The 18475-nt window shown below is 37.0% G+C and overlaps 1 protein-coding gene across 3 annotated transcripts in view; it reads right to left on the bottom strand.

Annotated features, from left to right (window-relative positions):
* Positions 1–18475, bottom strand: part of LOC109051663 (GRAM domain-containing protein 4-like) — a 60830-nt gene that overhangs the window by 10003 nt on the left and 32352 nt on the right. For all 3 annotated transcript variants that reach the window (XM_042744701.1, XM_042744707.1, XM_042744713.1), the window contains 10 exons: positions 7281–7401; positions 6652–6713; positions 5344–5479; positions 2837–2862; positions 2615–2706; positions 2245–2336; positions 1853–1901; positions 1695–1766; positions 1127–1170; positions 788–897 (listed from right to left, as the gene is read on the bottom strand). In XM_042744701.1, coding sequence (XP_042600635.1) covers positions 788–897; positions 1127–1170; positions 1695–1766; positions 1853–1901; positions 2245–2336; positions 2615–2706; positions 2837–2862; positions 5344–5479; positions 6652–6713; positions 7281–7401 — 804 coding nt within the window. The remainder of the gene's footprint in view (positions 1–787; positions 898–1126; positions 1171–1694; positions 1767–1852; positions 1902–2244; positions 2337–2614; positions 2707–2836; positions 2863–5343; positions 5480–6651; positions 6714–7280; positions 7402–18475) is intronic.

Raw genomic sequence — 18475 nt, forward strand, 5'->3', positions numbered from 1 at the left:
CCCTTAAATTTTACAAATGCATACTACCATTCAAAAGTATGAATGTATCTATTAATTTATTTATTTAAAATAAGGAAAAACGGTAATATTGTGAAATATTATCACAATTTCAAATCTGATTTCTATTTTAATACAGTTTAAAATGTAATTTATTTCTGTGATGGATGATTACTCCAGTCTTCAGTGTCACATGATTATTCAGAAATCATTCTAATATGCTGATTTGGTCCTCAAGAAACATTAATTATTATCAATGTTGAAAACAATTGGGCTACTTAAATTGTGAAAACCGTGATACATTTCTTTCTTTCTTTCTTTCTTTTTCAGGATGCTTTGATGAATGCAAGTTAAAACAATATTTATTTAACTAGATTTTTTGTAACAATGTAAAAATCGTTCACTTTTGACTATTAACATCACTTTTGATTAAATAAAAATGCTTCCATGCTGCATTAAAGTATTAACTTTAAAAAAAAAATAGAAAGAACTTGTACTTCATCGTTAACTGTCTCTTGCTAACTATGCATAGGTAAACATGTTTGCACCCTTATTGCACATAAATCATCAACCTAATTTGTGTTCACAATTTATGCAGTGCACATTTCAGTGAACTCCCCCTGAGGAAGGATTCGTATTTAATATACCCATTCAGTACCGCATCACAACAGACATGTCTATGTTTAAAATAAAATGCAACACTAAGCCATTTAGAATGACAGTGTTTGTGTGTGAATGTTATTATGAGGTGTTTATGTACATGTGAGGAGTTATGGGTAATGATTCTCACCTATCATGAAACCCATCAGCTTGTAGGGCAGGACGCAAGAGGAGATGAAGGCCACCCACAGAGCGATGTACAATTTCTGAGTGATCTCAGGCTGAACCCACATGAATAAACTGATGTACACATACGCACACAAACATCCACCCATAACACATACAAACACAGAGAAACATTCATTAGTTTACAGTACCGTTTTCATCAGCAGTTTTTTAGTTTACTCGCAAAAATGTTACGTTTGAGTTTTGAAACAATTTTTTTTTAGTGAACACAAAAGCATTGAAATATAATTTGTCCTGTAAGCTCATTTTTTTTTTTTTCATGACCATTAAAAGAGCTACTTACTTTTTGATTTTCTCCAAAACATCTGCCATCTTACCAAAAAGATTCTGTAGAGACATTAATTTATGTTGGTCAAAAAGAACAATATTCAAAATGAAATAGAGTCCATAAAATTTCAAATCACAAGAGACATTAAAAAAAATAACCAATTATTTATCATGACTATATTTCAGGTTATACAATAAAAGTCCTCAAAAACGACTAAATAATGACCAAAAAATATAAAACAACAAATCTTTGTCTAGATCACAGACTCCGCTCACACAGGTCTGATCACAGCTCATGTACTTTTTGCATTCTCTCAAATAACATTGCTAGGTGTATCCTGGGTTACTTTTTAAAATAATATTAAAGGAATTTCCATGTATGCTCAACAGTTTTTGGCTGCTTATCTTTTACTATCAGGCCAAAATAAATTGTTTTGTAAAGAAAGGCATACATAATAGTAAAACAATTTAGATCAAAAAGTTCAGGATAATGATCAGGAGAACCGGTAAAGTGTGCCAAAATTCTTGACAAATGGTGTAAATGTAATTGGCAGCTTTATGTTCAAATGTAAGTGTAAAGTTACCTGTGCTTTTTGTGCAACATCGAGAACCAACTGAAACTTTTCAGACACAGTTAGGTCTTCCTTTGAAGGTTCCTGGAAGAAAAAATAAATAAATAAATGAAATATGCACAACACAAAAAAAGTGACTGACAACTATTAACCTGGAAGAACATTCCTACCACAGGTTCAGAAACTTCAGGCACAATACTCCACTGAATTCTCCATCCTCTATAAAAAAAAAAGAACAATATTAAATCAGTTTGTGATACATTTGTTTCTATATATTAAAAAAATACATATGTATGTGCACAAAATGTATTGGTAATATACAGGTATGGCATTAATACATGTACTGTATATGTACAGTGATAATGACTGCTTGAGTGTACATTATTTTGATCAAATATGCTAACATGAGTACTGATCTTGTGGTAGTATATTCATTCTTACGACTGGAAATTTCAGCCAATGTACAACAAAAACTTAAAATGAAATCTGTTTAATCTATGCAACATTTATATTTAACCCAGTTTCAATTACTTACAAGTAAAAAATGGTAACATTGTCTTACCTGGCTATGAGGTAGTTCAGTGACAACCTCAGAATGGCTAAGAATAAAAACAAAGGAATAGCCCAGCCATGCCATGCTGCATTCATATAAATCTGTGACAGAAGACAAAAACACAACACATATTACATTGCTGTCCCAAGAAGGGGTATTATCAGGTACAAAAACTATGAAAAACATCATAGCAAGTAAATAGAAGTAAATAGTAATTTAGTGGTGAAAAGTTACAGGAGCACTTATGTGTCACTCTCCTGGCTATAAATTATATATAAATAACACATACAGTATGTTTCTAAAAGAGATGGAGGATGTGTAATATGTACAGTGTATATTTATATGTGTAAATATGGAAAACTGATGAAAAACCACTCACAATGAAGGCAATCGCTGATGTATATACTGAGTGCCAGTTGGATAAGGCGGAAAGATTCCGTAAGAAATTTGTCACTGGTCTGGCACTCCATTCTAGTAATACATAAAAATAAAAAGATAAATAAGTAAAGCTGAAAATGTTTTTGAATTCATGTGTATATTAATGCCTTAACATAAACAAAACCACAGGAACACTTTAATACAACAAAAAAAGGAGACTTACTAAGTCGTCGCATATTTTCTGTTAATCTGAAACAGAGACAAAAGCAACTTTTCAAGCAAAAGCAAAAAAAGAACCGCAACAACACAGTTATATTTTTACAGTTTCTGAGTTAATCTCAAATTAAGAACAATCTGAGGTATCTTTCATACACAAACAGTAAGGGACAAGTGACCTTCCCTTCAGCAAGCACCACTGATTTCTTCCACCAACCACAGCCTGTCTTGTATTTTTATTGCAAAGTGACACTTAAATTGTGTAAATCAATGAAAGCAGACAGCTGTGGCCAGCACACACTCAATACCTCTCTTCAGAGACAGATAGATGTACTTCATTGATCCCTAAGTGGACATTTAAGAGACATGGAGTTAATAGCCTCATGTAGGCCTGTAACTGAGGCAGTTACATGCATTCACTGGACCACAAACCACAAAACCTCGAAGATTCTCAACAGGTTCAAAATACTCTCTTTATGAGAGTCTCTATGAAATATGTAAACCAAGTGGAACTGTGAAGCTTAAACATTTTTTTGAGGAATCTCTGACTTTATAGACTTCAGTAGTATATTAATAAGATGCAATTAAAATTAGCCTTTGCAGAGTCTGTTCAATATGTTGTGACAATTCAGATGAGAACACATTAAAAATACATCCTTCCACAAATAGGAATGTATGGGTTAGTAGTCCATTGCATGCAATATATATATATACACAATAAAGTGTGTTTATTGGATTATTGCCTTTTGGATTTCATTTTTATCCCCCCCCCCAAAGACCACCTTCACATTTACATTTCATATATCTTGTATAACAGATAAATTTTAGATTATTAGTTACTTGTTGAGTCCTGCTTCACTAGTTTTGTCACTGTAGTATAAATTGTAGTGTAAATTGTTACTGGAATTATTTTCCATGTAGGGGTTTTGAGATGTTTTTTTATTTATTTATTTATTTATTTATTTAGCTAAAATGTGTAACTTTTATTTTGAAAGCTCTTTGCAAGTTTCTGGGTTCTTCAAATTAAAAGTCTAGAGACAACAACCCCCAAACATGAAAACTCTCAAAAACTGCATCAAATGAATACAACTAAACAAGTTCAAAACAAGTTAAGCTCTAATAATAATTACGATCTGATTACGTGATAATATGCATTAAACCCAGAATATTCTTCCTACATAAGCCATATGAAATAGGCATTTATTTAAAGGGGTCATATGCTAAAAAGAACATTATTTTGTGTATTTGGTGTAATGCAACGTGTTTATGCGGTTTAAGGTAAAAAAAAAAACACATTGTTTTCCACATTATGTATATTATTGCAGCTCCTCTATGCCCTGCCTTTCTAAAATGCATAGATTTTTAGAAAGCTCATCGTTCTGAAAAGCGAGGTGTGCTATGATTGGCCAGCTATCCAGTGCGTTGTGATTGGCCGAATACCTCAAGTGTGTGACGGAAATGTTAAGCCCCTTACCATACTGTGATGCCGTGTGTCCTGGAGCGTCGAGACAAAATCAATAGAACCCATTACTAATGAGGCATTTGTTGCATCCAGTGGAGACATAATTGCGGATTATAATGGCTTATACTGTCTTTTTACGTGTTGTGTTGCATCACGCTACGTAAACATAAAACCATGTCTGTATTTGTGATCTGAAAAATGACAAACAACAAGCTCTACTCTACACTGCTCAAAACTCGCGTTTGAATCATCAGTGGCAACTTCTTTAAATATGTTAACGTACCTACAGACTGTGAGTCAGAACAGCCAGCATTTTAGGCTACTCTCCCAGGTTCAGGAAACAGTTATGCCTTCTTTCTTTGTATGAACATTTGGGTGGAGTTATGCAAATCTTCCCACCCAGTGACGTAGACATGTGGGGGCGTGTTTGAACAAGCGTTTTAGGAGGGTGTGGATGAGTCTTAACTTTTATAAAGAATATCTCTTTGGGTTTGAGACTGGGATCTTATCTATTCACGAACAGCTTGTAACACTCCAAAGAGAAAGGAAAACTCGATATGACCCCTTTAACTTCAGCCTTAAAGAAGGAGGTCACGTCTTCAAAATAGGGATGGACCATGAAATAAATTTAGGCGATCAAGTATAACAACAGTACTTTTCTTATATAATTTACCATAGACATGTTGAGAAATGTAAACATATTTGTGTTGTAATGCCTTCTAAATGTGGCATGTTAAGTCTAAAAAACACATAATTTGATAGAACTGGAAGGGAACATACTGTATGTTAGGACATATTCACACTTTTATTTTGAAAGGCAAATTTTTCTGGTCAAAATAAAAGCTCCATGTTATGTCAGTTTCCAACCTGCCCCTTTTGAAGATCTCTTCTCTGCCACTAAACTTGGCTTATTCTGACTAAAAGCATCCTGGCCACAGGGAGGCAGATGTTTACTAAACAGAAAAGGATCTCTGGGACATAGCATTGGAGCATTTCAGTTTCACACAAATTATGTAAAGAATGAATTCCACATGTGATTTTTCTTCACTGACCTTTTAGCACTTAGTGGCTCCTCAGCCTCAACCGTGTTCTCCTCAGGCTGGAAGCGAAAATCCTCGATATAAACCCCGAACCGATCATACAGCCAGCTCTGCAGGCGCGAACACACCGTCTCTTTCTGCTGTTTGTCTACAGAGAGAGTTTAGAGATATATTTGATTTAGAGGCCAAAACCAAATCTCTATTAATATGAATCCTGCACTGGGTTTACTGAGAAAGAGAGGAAAATGAGATGCTTAAAAAACAGCTCTCCTGAACTTCAGATTGCATTGCTTAAACTTTTTAACCTGATTCTGAGTTTGGGTGTTTTTCCTGAGGTTGTGCTCTACATTCTCATTTCCTGCCTTAAACAAAAGGGGTTGGTCTGGCCTAGATGGTCTACAAATTTAGACAAGTGCCTAAAATAACAGCTGAACGCTTCCTGAAGCAGAAATTTCAGTCACAAACCTAAACCACAAACCAGCCAGAAAATCCAAAACCTCAACACAGGATTAGAGACACAATTACCACTTGAACCAACATGATTGACAGACAAATAGAGAAGATGAAAATTATGAAATCCTGTTAGAAATTAGGAGATTTGGTCGAACCCATTTGAATTTATTTCACCCTGAAATTTGACAGTCCCACTAGGATTGTGTTTTTAGGAAAATTACTTTTTTTTTTTTTGGTAGTAGGCAAATTTCCAGAACTTTTAGTATTATTTTTTTAATAGGGGTACCACATTTATATATATTATGTGTGACACTGATAACATTGATATGACACAATACATTAAAACTGGCGAGAATGCTAATCTCAAACTGCATTCGGTCTGAAATAATTTAAAATAGTCTCACGATTCCATAAATATATGTGAAATTGTTTAAATAAAGGCTTTCTGTGGTTAGTATAAAAATTGACGGCACACACATATTGGGTAAAATAGAACATTTTCAGTAAACACTTTTTTTGTTGATACTTTTCAGCATAATTTTTTTTTTAAATAAAAATCATAGTATAGATACAATTCTGCCTTAAAATTTACTAGAATTGATCTAAAAATTGTGAGGAGTAGAAGTATATTCATCTAAAAATGTTTTGTTCCGTTTGATGTCGTAATATTATTTAAATATGCACGTGTATTTTATTCACATATCTTTATTTCTTATTATCTTTGCTTGTGTTGTTTTTGTTGTTTTTGTTGTTGTCTCTGTGTACTGGAAGCGTCTGCCACCAGAACTAATTCCTTGTATGTGCAAACACACTTGGCAACAAAGCTCTTTCTGATTCTGATTCTGATAACATTGAGGGTTGTATTACCTGTGCCGTTAGCTGCAGGTGGCTGCTGCTTCCGTGGAGGCTGAGGTGGAGAATCTTCACACTTCAGCAGGAAACACAAATTACATTAACTTTCAATTCAATTCAAACTTTTATTCAGACCTCATCAACACGATGATCTTCTACACATATTTGCAGATTAACTATCAGAAACTTCTCAACGTAGCTCAGCCCGTGCAAGCCTAATATGTGCTGGCAATCAAATCTGAATCAATTAGATGTTGAAATGACATCAGTGGAAAGAACACTCTGCACTGACATATTGCTGTGCACAACTCTGCGTACAGACATCGACTTCCTGCTGAAGGATCATGGGGGGTGGGATGTAGTGGCTATTTTTATAGCTCAGTGTGTGGCATGGACAGCCCACTGTGGTCAGTTCTACTGTGACAGCCGGAGAGAGTACAGGACCAGATCATTGAACACTGCCAACATGCATCAATTTGTCACAGACTATAGAAGGAAACTATTAAACTGTGCTATGCTACAGTAAAAGTTTTCTCCAAAACTTAATTCAACTTGTGATTTCTACTCAAAACTTTCTGCATCTGAGGTCTTTTTAATGCTTTCCTGTAGACTTGATTTTGTGTATTTTTATTATTATTTTTCACCTGGTCTTCAGCACATCACTCATCTTTTGTTCCAGGTCAAGTCTTCTGCTGCGTTCTCTCTCCAACTCCTGCTTAAGGGTCTCCACATTGGTTTCTTCTCGTAGCTTCCGCAGTTCCTCCTCTGAAAGTAAAATAAAAAAAAAAAAAAAAATGGCACAATTTAGATTTCCACTCAATTTAATAAACCTTCTATAATGAAGACATTACAAAAATATTATGATCTAGTCCATGACATATACGTGTTATTATAAACATTTCTTAACTTATTTTTTTTTTGACATATAAAACAGTAATACCATGATATACTTTTCTAGATGTACCACGTAAATAGTTTAATGACTTGTGAATTAATGTCTTAATTTTAATTTATTTGTATTCTTAGTGATTTTTGTTTATTTGTCACAATAACATGGTAATCATTTAGTATCACATTATACTGTATATCACCACCTAATACATAATGATTTATAATGCTACAGTAAATAAATAAATAAATACTATTACTACTATACTACTAATAATAATTATTAATTTTAAAGAAAAAATGCTTTCGTTTAATCCTGTTCATTGGTTTTTCATTGTATGGTACCTTACAATGGCAAAAATTATATAAATTTTACTGTAAATTGTTAGAAAAATGTTTTAGTTTAAAATATATATATATAATTTACAGAGAAAATGTATATTTATGTGTAACTAACAAGCCAATACATATATTTATATAAAATGCATATAATACATATAAAATATTTTAACAATGTTCTACTCTAGACCTGCAAGTATGAATCTGAATCGCATTATGATTCCTTGGGAATACCTGTATAGCAGTATGCTTGATTCTGACAAAAAAAAAGTAAGTAAAAGCAAAAGTAAGTACCTTTGTTATAAACAGGATTATTCACACTTATTCATCCATTACTACAAAATAAACTCCTTCTGGGTGATACAAAATGCTTCAGCTTCACACTGGGGTCAATCTGACATTGCTTTTTTCAGTATCGCTCCACTCATCTGTTTGGAAATTGTCAGTAGTCTAATGCACCGCTGTGAGCCTGAAGCTATGTACTCTACAGGGTCTTTGTTCCCAGCTTAGGGTTATAAATATTTGAGTGCTAATAAGAGCTTCTCTCATACAGAGCACTATAAAGGAGAGAATAAGGTCTGAAAGACCATCAGCGCTCTATAAAACTCTAGTACCTGAACCCTGAGTTCAGAGTGATGGTCATTAGTGGAAGTGCTTCTGTCTGACAGATGGTTTCAGATGAGATGAATGCTGTCAACTGTACAGAGGAACATGACTAAGCAGTCAGTCAATTAATCTATAGCAATGTTTCTATTAACAGCATTTAGATTTTCACAAGGCTGAGCTGCCTAAATAAATTCTAACTAGATCAAAAAACCCTGGGATCCTTAGATAGCACCCAACCCTTGTTAGTGGTGTTATATAACATAAGCATCACTATTACTATTGAGTAATAGTGCAAACTCAGTGTTGAACTGTGGCACATAATGTTTGTTCTGCATATGTGAACAATATCTCAAATCATGTGTACAATTACTTTTCTAAACAATCTGACCAGCAGTTTTTATATTGTTGATGATACAATGGTTAAAAATCACTAAAAATTAACTATAGTTCACTTTTCATGCTAACACTTTGTTTTGTGCCTACATGGGAACGCTTAGCATTTCAAAATATACTTCATTTATAGCAAGCACCATCACAGGTGACTATGCACACCAGAAAGTTTCATTGTTATCTGGTGTCTGTGCTATTTCTCTCTAGAAGTTATGAGCAATTAAAAAAAAAATCTTTATAATCATTAAAACCAAAGTCCCTTTAAGACAAGTCATTTCACTCGGTGGCCATCTTTGAAATGCCTCTCGGGCATATTAGAGCAGCTCCTATCTCGTTGAATGGGTAAACATCAAATTCTCCAAAACTGTTTGCCAAGCTTATGATTAAATTTCATATTTGAAATCACCAATGAAATCTGACAACAACTGTCTCATAAATGTTGTTTCTTATGCTCAAATAGTGTTAAAAAAAGCGCATTATTCAGGCTTGACCAGCCAGTGCATATGCGCAGTCCTAAGCGTGTCTCAGGACACTGACTGTTTCTAAAGCAAATGGGACTTCTAACGGCAGCTGCAGTGACACAATAATTTTACAGATTAGCGATTAGCTCTTTTACTCAGAAGGCAGGGCTTCCTTCAATGGAGTGGCCATATTGAGCGCTGCATTTTTCCCCATTCAAAACTATACGTGGCATGTCTTGGGTATTCTATATTCTTTTTTTAAACTAAAGATATTGTGGTCAAAATGTGTTTATTGTTGTTCCATCTCCTTTATTTCTTTATTGACTGTGAAACAACGGTCTGGGCCAGTGTTTCCACATTGTGGATAAACTACCCTGTAGAAAAAACAGCATAATGGTTAGGTATGTTTTGAAGCATGGCTGCTAGTTTGAGCTGGTTTAAGCTGGTCCTTAGCTGGTCATGAGCTGGTTATGTGCTGGTCCTAAGCAACCAACTCCTGCTCAGGACCAGCTTTGGACCAGCACATAACCAGCTTAAACCAGCTCATGTCCAGCTAAGGACCATGCTTCAAAACATACCTAACCATCATATGCAGTTTTTTTTTTCCAACAGGTTATTTAGTGCAAAAAAGATAAGGGCATCTGTACAAGCTGAGCAAACATAGAAAAATATGTCTGGGTGTGTACAGTTTATGTGAATACTATGCGAATGATGAAATTTATGTTGCACACTGAATGCATACCCTAGCATACACATTAAAACTGAATTAGAATGACAAAACTACTCAGACCACTGCAGTAACTGCATAGCAAGACACAAATAACCACTTAGAACACCTGCATAGCAAGATACTAACAACTACTTAGAACACCTAGCAACTGCATAGCAAGATGCAAATAATCACTTTAAACACCTTAGCAAATGCATAGCAAGATGCAAATAACCACTTAGAACATCTTACTGCATAGCCATATGATAACAACTACTCAGAACGCCTTAGCAACTGCATAGCAAGACACTAACAACTGCCTTGAAAGGTGTTAACAACTACTCAGATTATCTTAGCAACCACACTGCAACATGCTAACAGCCACTTACTGTAGAGCATCTTAGCAACCACAATGTCCTGGGAACCACTCAGAACACCCTAGTAACTGCATAGAAGGTGCCAACAAATACTGATAACATCTTAGCAACACTAACATCGCAACACTCCCACAACACCAAAATTCCCATGACACTCTAACATTGTGACAGTAAGAAAATTGAGTCATAAGAATAAAATTGTTCATGCCAATTTTTTTGCTGAGTTCTCTTGCCAAAGGATTACTTAGACCCTTCTTGCTGATGACCAAATTACACAATGTGTCTATTCAGCTGCAACCAACATCTTTGGATCTGTGTCCATCATTATAGACATGCCACACTGAGAACAGACTGATTATGATACAACAGCAATCAGTACATCTGCTCCAGAAACAACATTCTGTATGCAAATCTCACTGATCTTCATGCCACAAAAAAGAATCTGTCTGTTCAGACTGAAAGATCATATATTTTTGCCCTTTGTTTTCTTACTCAAAGGCTGAATCATTTGTTTGTCTGTCATCAGTCTGTTATGAACTCCAGTTGGCTATGTTGACTGGAGTGCTGAAATTATGTGTTAGAAAGACATATCACAGTTAGTAATAATCACAAAAATGTCCTGGGTAACTGAACATTGGGAAAACAAACTGTACAATATAGAAATGCACATTTACACCCAGCAGCTTCAGCTGAAGTGCAAGGGTATGACAAGTACAGCGTCAGACTATGGGCAATAGTTGCCATTTTTAATTGCAATAGTGATTTATTTAAAGGTGCACTATGCAGAATTTTCCAAAATAAATAAATAAATAAAGTATAGACTCATATAATCCATCTCTATCATAATTTTTGTTACACTAGAAGTGTGTGTTCGTGTGCGTCTACACAGACATTGCCCTGTGTCTGTATTTTCTTCTTATTTTGCTGTGCTCCAGCTTTTGGCTAGTTGGTTTGTAGCCCCAGGCCAATAACGACATGTGGCACAGGTGAGGGCAGGCCTTGATTTTCTGTTTTTTAAGCTTGCAAAGCTCTGCTAAATTCTCCTCTCTCAACACAAAAACAATTCTTTAAAGTTGCTATTGGTGGTAGGTCCTGCCTAAAAAGGGGAGGAACTACTACCAAAGCAGAGACTAGACAGAAGTAATTGTACATGGGTCACCAAGCTCAGTACAGAGGCTGACTGAAAGGTTATACAATGCAAGTACTGAGCCTGGCATCAGGGTCCTCTGCCGAGCCTGACAGCCAGAGGTTGCTTGGAGGTTGCTCAATCCAGGGCTCGTCAGATGAGGAACATGCCTGGAGAGATGAGATGGCGCTCAAACCCCCTGTTGAAGGGGAATGGTGCTGCTAGCAAGACACACAGGCCAGTCTTCCCGCCATTTACCTGTTAATACTCAGCACACTGGAGGCTGTAAAACCTCGCAAAAGGTATTAGGTGTCACCCAGCCCGCACCTCTACAGATGTCTGCTAGAGAGGCGCCATGCTCCAGCACCAAGGAGGAGGCCATACTCCGAGTGGAGTGATCCCTCACTCCTAGGGGGCATGGCTCACCTTGTGTCTGGTACGCCAGGGCATCCACTAGCCAGTGGGCCATTCTCTGTTTTGGAGACACCCTTCCCATTCTGCTTACCTCCGAAGCAGACAAAGAGCTGTTCAGAACTTCTAAGGCTCAGAGTGCGGGCTACATAATTGTACAGGGCCTGTATCTGTATCTCCTCCAAGGGCAGTGCTTGCAGCTGGTCCCGGAAATGAATGGTGGGAACTTTGGGCACATATCTAGTCCGGTGTCTCAGGATAATGCAAGAGTCAGCCGGTATGAATTCAAGGGATATTTCGCTGGCCGAAAATGCATAGAGGTTCCCCACCCTCTTGATGGAAGTGAGCGCAGTAAGGAGCACCGTGCAAGAGTTCTTGATGGAAGTGGACAGCACAGATCTTTAGCTTGAGGTTGTTCTTTTCCCACTGCATCTTAAAGGGAGGGGCTGTCGCGAGGACCCCAGATCATCTTTAGCTTGACTGACCCCAGGGGTGCAAACATCAAGACCTGCTCCTCATCCTCCCTGATCTTGCACAGTGTCTGTTCAAGGAAGCTCATTTGGAGAAACGCATATTTGCGCAGGCCCCCGGGCCAGCTGTGTGCCAGTGCGTCCATGCCGAGGGTCCTCTCAGTCAAGGAGTAAAAGAGCTGGCAATGGGAGGACTCATGGCAAACGGGTCAACCTGAGCGTCCCCAAATCGATTCCTTATTAGCTGGACCACCTGGGGGTGGAGTCTCTATTCTGCAATGACAGTAAACTGTTTTGAGAGCATGTATGGACATGAATGGTGTGCAGTAACTTGAACTGCATCTGATTCCATAAGAGTAGATCGAGCATGATTCGGCCATGTAGCCAGTGCTGAAGCGGTCTCATATGCAGCAATCTGAGCTGTGTTACCATATGCCATATGTCCCAGAAGCCTCTCAAACTGTTTCAGTGGAACCGCTGTTTTCCCCCTGAACGAGTTCAGGCAGTTCAGCACCAACTGAGCATGCCCATTTGTGAGCCGCATTGTCATGTTGAAAGAGTTAAACTCCATACTGAGAAAAGAGATGCTCTGCACAAGGGGAGTGTTCACACAACACATTTTGAGATTGAGCTATAAATGAGCCAGTCGTCAAGATAGTTGAGGATATGGATGGGAAGGGCAACCTCCACAACCTTGGTGAATGTCAGGGCTGCTTCATTGTCTGCTTGCAGGTTTTAACGGCTGCCTGGGGCATGGGCTGCGTAGCCTTCGTGCGTGTGGCTTGATGTTGTGGCTGAGTTGTCATGGCAGCCTGCACCAGGGCAGAAGTAGGAACTGCAGGGGGATGCCCTCGATGATGAACAGACTGGAGGCCAGTCAATGGTTGCTTGGTGGCAGCAGTATCACACCAGGGCAAGATGTGCTTGATGGCCTCTGTCTGCTTCTGGACTGCCGAGAACTACTGGGCAAAGTCCCCTCCACTGAAAAGGCCAGCCTGCGAGATAGGGGTGTCAAGAATGCAAGATGGGGTATTGAGAATGATATCCTTGTTGGCATCCCTCATCTCAGTAAGGTTGAGCCAGAGATGTCGTTTCTTGAGGACGAGGGCCTGCGCTGTGACCTTAGTTGCTCATAGAGTGAAGTCGGTTGCTTGCACAGTTCCTGCATTAACCCTGGCTCAGAACTACCCTCAGGCAGCTCCTTTATTGTTTTGGCTTGATAGACTATCAGAATGGCCATTGCATCAGATGTTTTGGGTCAAATTTATGCAGAAATATAAAACTTTCAAGCAGCAATTTATGTTTTATGACGTGTGGCAGGAAGAGCAAACTACAGACAAAGTAGGTGTGGTGTCAGGCCTCAGAGAGGTTTTTATTTAACAGAAATAAAACATAAAATGTCCAAAGCAGGGAATAAAGTGTCCAAGGGGAAGGAGTGTCCAAAATAAAGGGGGTTTTGGTGTCCTCGTTGTGCTGGAGAATCATGAAAGAAGGGCAGTGTTCAGATAGGAGAGGTCCAGGTAAGGGACGGGGACTGGTGGCCTGACGCACTTCTTTCTCACTGGTCTGGGGCGAGGGATGACTGGTTCACCCCAGCAGCTCTTCTTCCCTGGCCCACGGCACTTGAGGGGAATAGCGGCCCGGCATCCTGGCCCATCAGTGGCGTCATGCGTGCTCTGCAGTCAGGACTGCAGGTCCTGTGGCTCACATCCACATTCCCCTCCTGGACACAAAAGGACACCAGCGTGCATGCACAAGGAAAGAGATCGGTCTCACGAGGAGAGTGTCAAATGTACCAGCCTATTGTGCCTAACAGGAAGCAACATATAACAGGGAGAATAGCTGGGTTACAGCATATCTTTGTCTAACATAGACCAAAAATGTTGCCAGATAGTCACACCCCAGTGTTTAAAAAACTACTGAGCTGCCTCACTGTATACTGTTTACATAAGCACTCAGCAGCTACCTTAGACAGCATCATAAAACAATTTGTTTTAAAAATCAAAATTTACAATTGAAATGCTCTTCAACAGCAGCCTTTAACTTTTACTGTATTAACAATAAAGAAAGGGCTCTAGTTACTTGTTTAATTTTACCACAGAGTATAAATTAGCAACAGTTTCTTATAATGGAAATGATAAGCAACATGAAGCCAGTCATGGTAAGAATTCTGGGAAGGTCATGAAATTTATATGCCCCTCTGTCTCTGTATCTTTTTGGTTCTCCCTCTCCCATCACTCTTTTTCTCTATCCGTAATAATAGCCCTTCACAATGTGCCTCACAATCTCTCTCTATGTCAGTAGTTTCACATCACCCCCACAGATAGAAGTAGTCGCCATCAGGCACCAATAACCGAAGTGAAGTGATCTACTGAAGTGCTGATAGTTTTCAATCCTGCACAACAAAGCAATTTCAGAATGACCACACAAGCACCAGACAGATAAACAGATATGAATCATTCTTTCCTTATGTATTTCATGAGTACTCATTGTATTTTAGTCACAGGAGATTAAACTAAATATATATATATATATATATACATTATGGATAGGTTGAAATTTGACAGAATATATAAATTTTTCATCTACGTTTACAACAGCCCTTAGAAAATGTGACTGTTACTGTGGTACAGTAATGATATCTTGGAAATAACGAACAGGGTTAGTTCACCCAAAAATTAAAATTGTGTCATCATTTATTCACTCTCACATTGTTCCAAACCCATAAGGCTTTCATTCATTTTCGGAACACAAATGAAGACATTTTAAATAAAACCCGAAAGAGATTTATGACTCCAAAAACAGGCATGCATTAAGCTGAACGTGCAAAAGTGAAGATATTTTAAAAAATAAGAATTTTTGTTTTCGCACCCAAAATCTGAATTAAACCATTACATGGTTTGTTTTTATGACATTTTTGGAGCCTTTAAGACCTTAATGGATGTACAGAAATCTCTTTGGTTTCTTAAAAACTATCTTTATTTGTGTTCCAAAGAATAACAAAAGACTTATGGGTTTAGAACAAAATGAAGATGAGTAAATGATGACAATTTTTTTCATTTTTGTTTGAACTAACCATTAAGTGGTACTGAATGATTATCATACTTCATTGAATACCCTTGTATTTCTATGGTACATGTTCAAAATAATAATAATAATAATAATAATAATAATATGACCAAAGAGTTTTCTAAATGAGCAAACAGCATGAAGGGGTCAATTCCCATGATGCACTGTTCTCTGAATTTCTTAACACATAAGAGCATCACAAATTTATCTGTTAATTTAAGATAACAACTACACAGTCTGTGCACTCATATAAAATGTGACATGACTTTATAAAACTAGGCCAAGGAAAACTGAACTTCATGATAACTGGCACATCTTTTAATTATTATTTTAATAGAAGTTAGCATTGGTCATAAAACATATTGCATTAGTAAATGCAGTCATCTTGCTGTTTACTCATTTAATATGAATGATATGCATTTGCATTAATGTAAACATCATAATTACCATGTCCTAACCAGATGCAAATGGTGCAAAACATGATAAAAGGTATCTGTCAAGGTTAATCAGAGTTTTTGCCCTAGACAGCCATGGCAACAATATTTGACAAGTGACAGGAAATTATACATTAGGAAAATTTCTGCAGCTTTGCATCTGGACAAGATAAACTTTGTGTCAAAATATGATATGATAATCTCAGTTACTGGTTATGTGCTTTCTATAGTGTTAAAAGGTATTAAGTCAAATATGATTGTGCATGACTATAAGCCATAATGAAAGCTTCATTGGCTAATTTACCACAGATCTTGAAAATAAATGAAAAAGGAAACAAAGTGCTTGTCGCTGGAATATTAAAGCATTGCGTTTATTTAGTACAAACATTAATGTGCACTCAGTATCCTCTCTTTAATATCATAATGTCTATTATTATCTCTTAGCAATCTGGAAGCAGTTCACTTAAATTGCACTGAATAAAAAAAATAGTTTTTTTTATATATATAGCTAAGAAGTACTGTACGTGTTTGTCTTCTAACGCTAGTTTATAATTAAAATTCAAGAAAATGTCATCATTTGCAGCATCTTAAAATATACAATAAACAAACAATATTTACCCAGAATAAAGGAAAATGACAAACTGTCAATGTGTACCTCAAATTCTGAGTCAGTGCACCGTGATAAATTAATAGCACAGATACACACAAACTAATTTAATGTAAAACATTATTCTGTTCAGATCTTATAAAAGATTCAGGAGCTCTCAGAGCTGTTACACACACTCAAACCGGCCTAACCGTGTGAGGCTGTGAGGTCATTTTATGTATCCATCCCCATCCATCCATTCCTGAATAAAACCTCACTGACTTCCTCTGCTAATGGTTTCACACTGGAACATTATGGGTATTGGAAGAACAATACATAAAGACACTGAAAATTACTCTGAGAGCTCCACTGACAGTATCTATGTTGTTCTCAAACATTTAAATATAAAGCAATTACACAAAAACTTAAAGGGGAAAAAAATTGCGATATTCTAAGGCCAACCCATTTATATAGTGGTGGATCCTGACTTTTTTTAGGATTCCTCCTAATCTCATTTCTCCTCACCATTTTAATTGAAATTTTTTTCTAACAAATAACTTTTTCTAAGCAGATCCGTGAGCTATTTATCTCTCCCTGCATCCAACTGTCCCATCTCACTTCTGCTGCTGTCTAGGCAAACCAAACATAGTGGGCAAGGGATGTTACATTAATATCAAAGTACTGCTCAGGTTTAGTTAATAAAGTCAGTATATTTCTGAAACAAATGCAAATAAAATCCATCCAGTTACTTCTGTTTTAGATAAATACTCTTTTTCTGGGATTCAAACATATGGCTTTTTGATTTTAGTCCAAGCCTCTTATTTCCTGACCAAGTCTCTTATTTTCTATTGTGAAGCAACACAACATAGCTACAAGACTCGACAAAATCTACCACAAGTCACAGCCAATCAGAATAGCCTTTGGGTGGGCTCTCTTTTCACACTCGCAATGAATTGGATGAGTTACATAATTATATTAATAAAAATAAAAAAAATAAAAAAATGCTGTGTTGAGTAGGTCCCGGCCTGTTTTTGAGTCCCATCCCATGTCTGACCATCAGCATAAAGTATGGATTAAAGCTTATTCCTCTAAAGAAATGCCCACTTAGACAGGAAAAACACTGTTTTGGCCAACATGTAAAGACAGCAACTACTCAAACTGATGATGTCATAAACTGATGTTTATATGTATATATAAATAACTGTGGGCATGCTATCAAAGGCCTACCACCAAAAAATCAATTGCCCAGAGAAGAACTGACCGACCTAAAACACAACCTGAAGCAAAGTTCACAAGCGGTCACTTGTACTGTAGGTTGCTGGTCTTAGGAAGCTTACATGTACTTTTACTAAGCATGGCAACAATTCATGTAAACCTATTAAGAGCATGGCAGAGATGAATGAGCCTGCCCTGGAGAAATACTAGCAACACAGCTAACAGCTAACAAACTCTCTGTTAGCTCAGAACAAATGTTCTACTAATGCTATCAATTCTTCCCTCATTCGGTCTCTGCTTGTGTAATTACCATTGACCAGTGACCTGGTTTGCTGTTCTGGTCATACTGTCACACTTCATTGCATCATGGCACTATATCTTTGGGCATGACCTGCTTTAGTGTTGTCACAACACACCATCAAACCCTCAGCCAGTGTGTTAAAATGTGTAGATGCCACAGGACAAGTACATTAATTATCCTAAACACTAAACGTTTAAAAAGCAATGAAAGCTAAATACCACTCCAGATACGGAATTAATAATACAGGTTTGAAAACTTAAAGCAGCAACAGTACATACACAAATGAAAATTCGGTCACTTACTCACCATTCCAAACTTTGACTTTCTTTCCTCTGTGAAATACAAAAAGAGAATTTGCACTGCATTGCTGGTCTTTCATTCAATTACTATGAATGTTTAATAATTAAATTAAAAGCACTATAAATGTATCTTAAAATTAATCTATAATACTTGTACA

Source organism: Cyprinus carpio, chromosome A4 (genome assembly GCF_018340385.1).
Source record: "Cyprinus carpio isolate SPL01 chromosome A4, ASM1834038v1, whole genome shotgun sequence".
Lineage (NCBI taxonomy): Eukaryota > Metazoa > Chordata > Actinopteri > Cypriniformes > Cyprinidae > Cyprinus > Cyprinus carpio.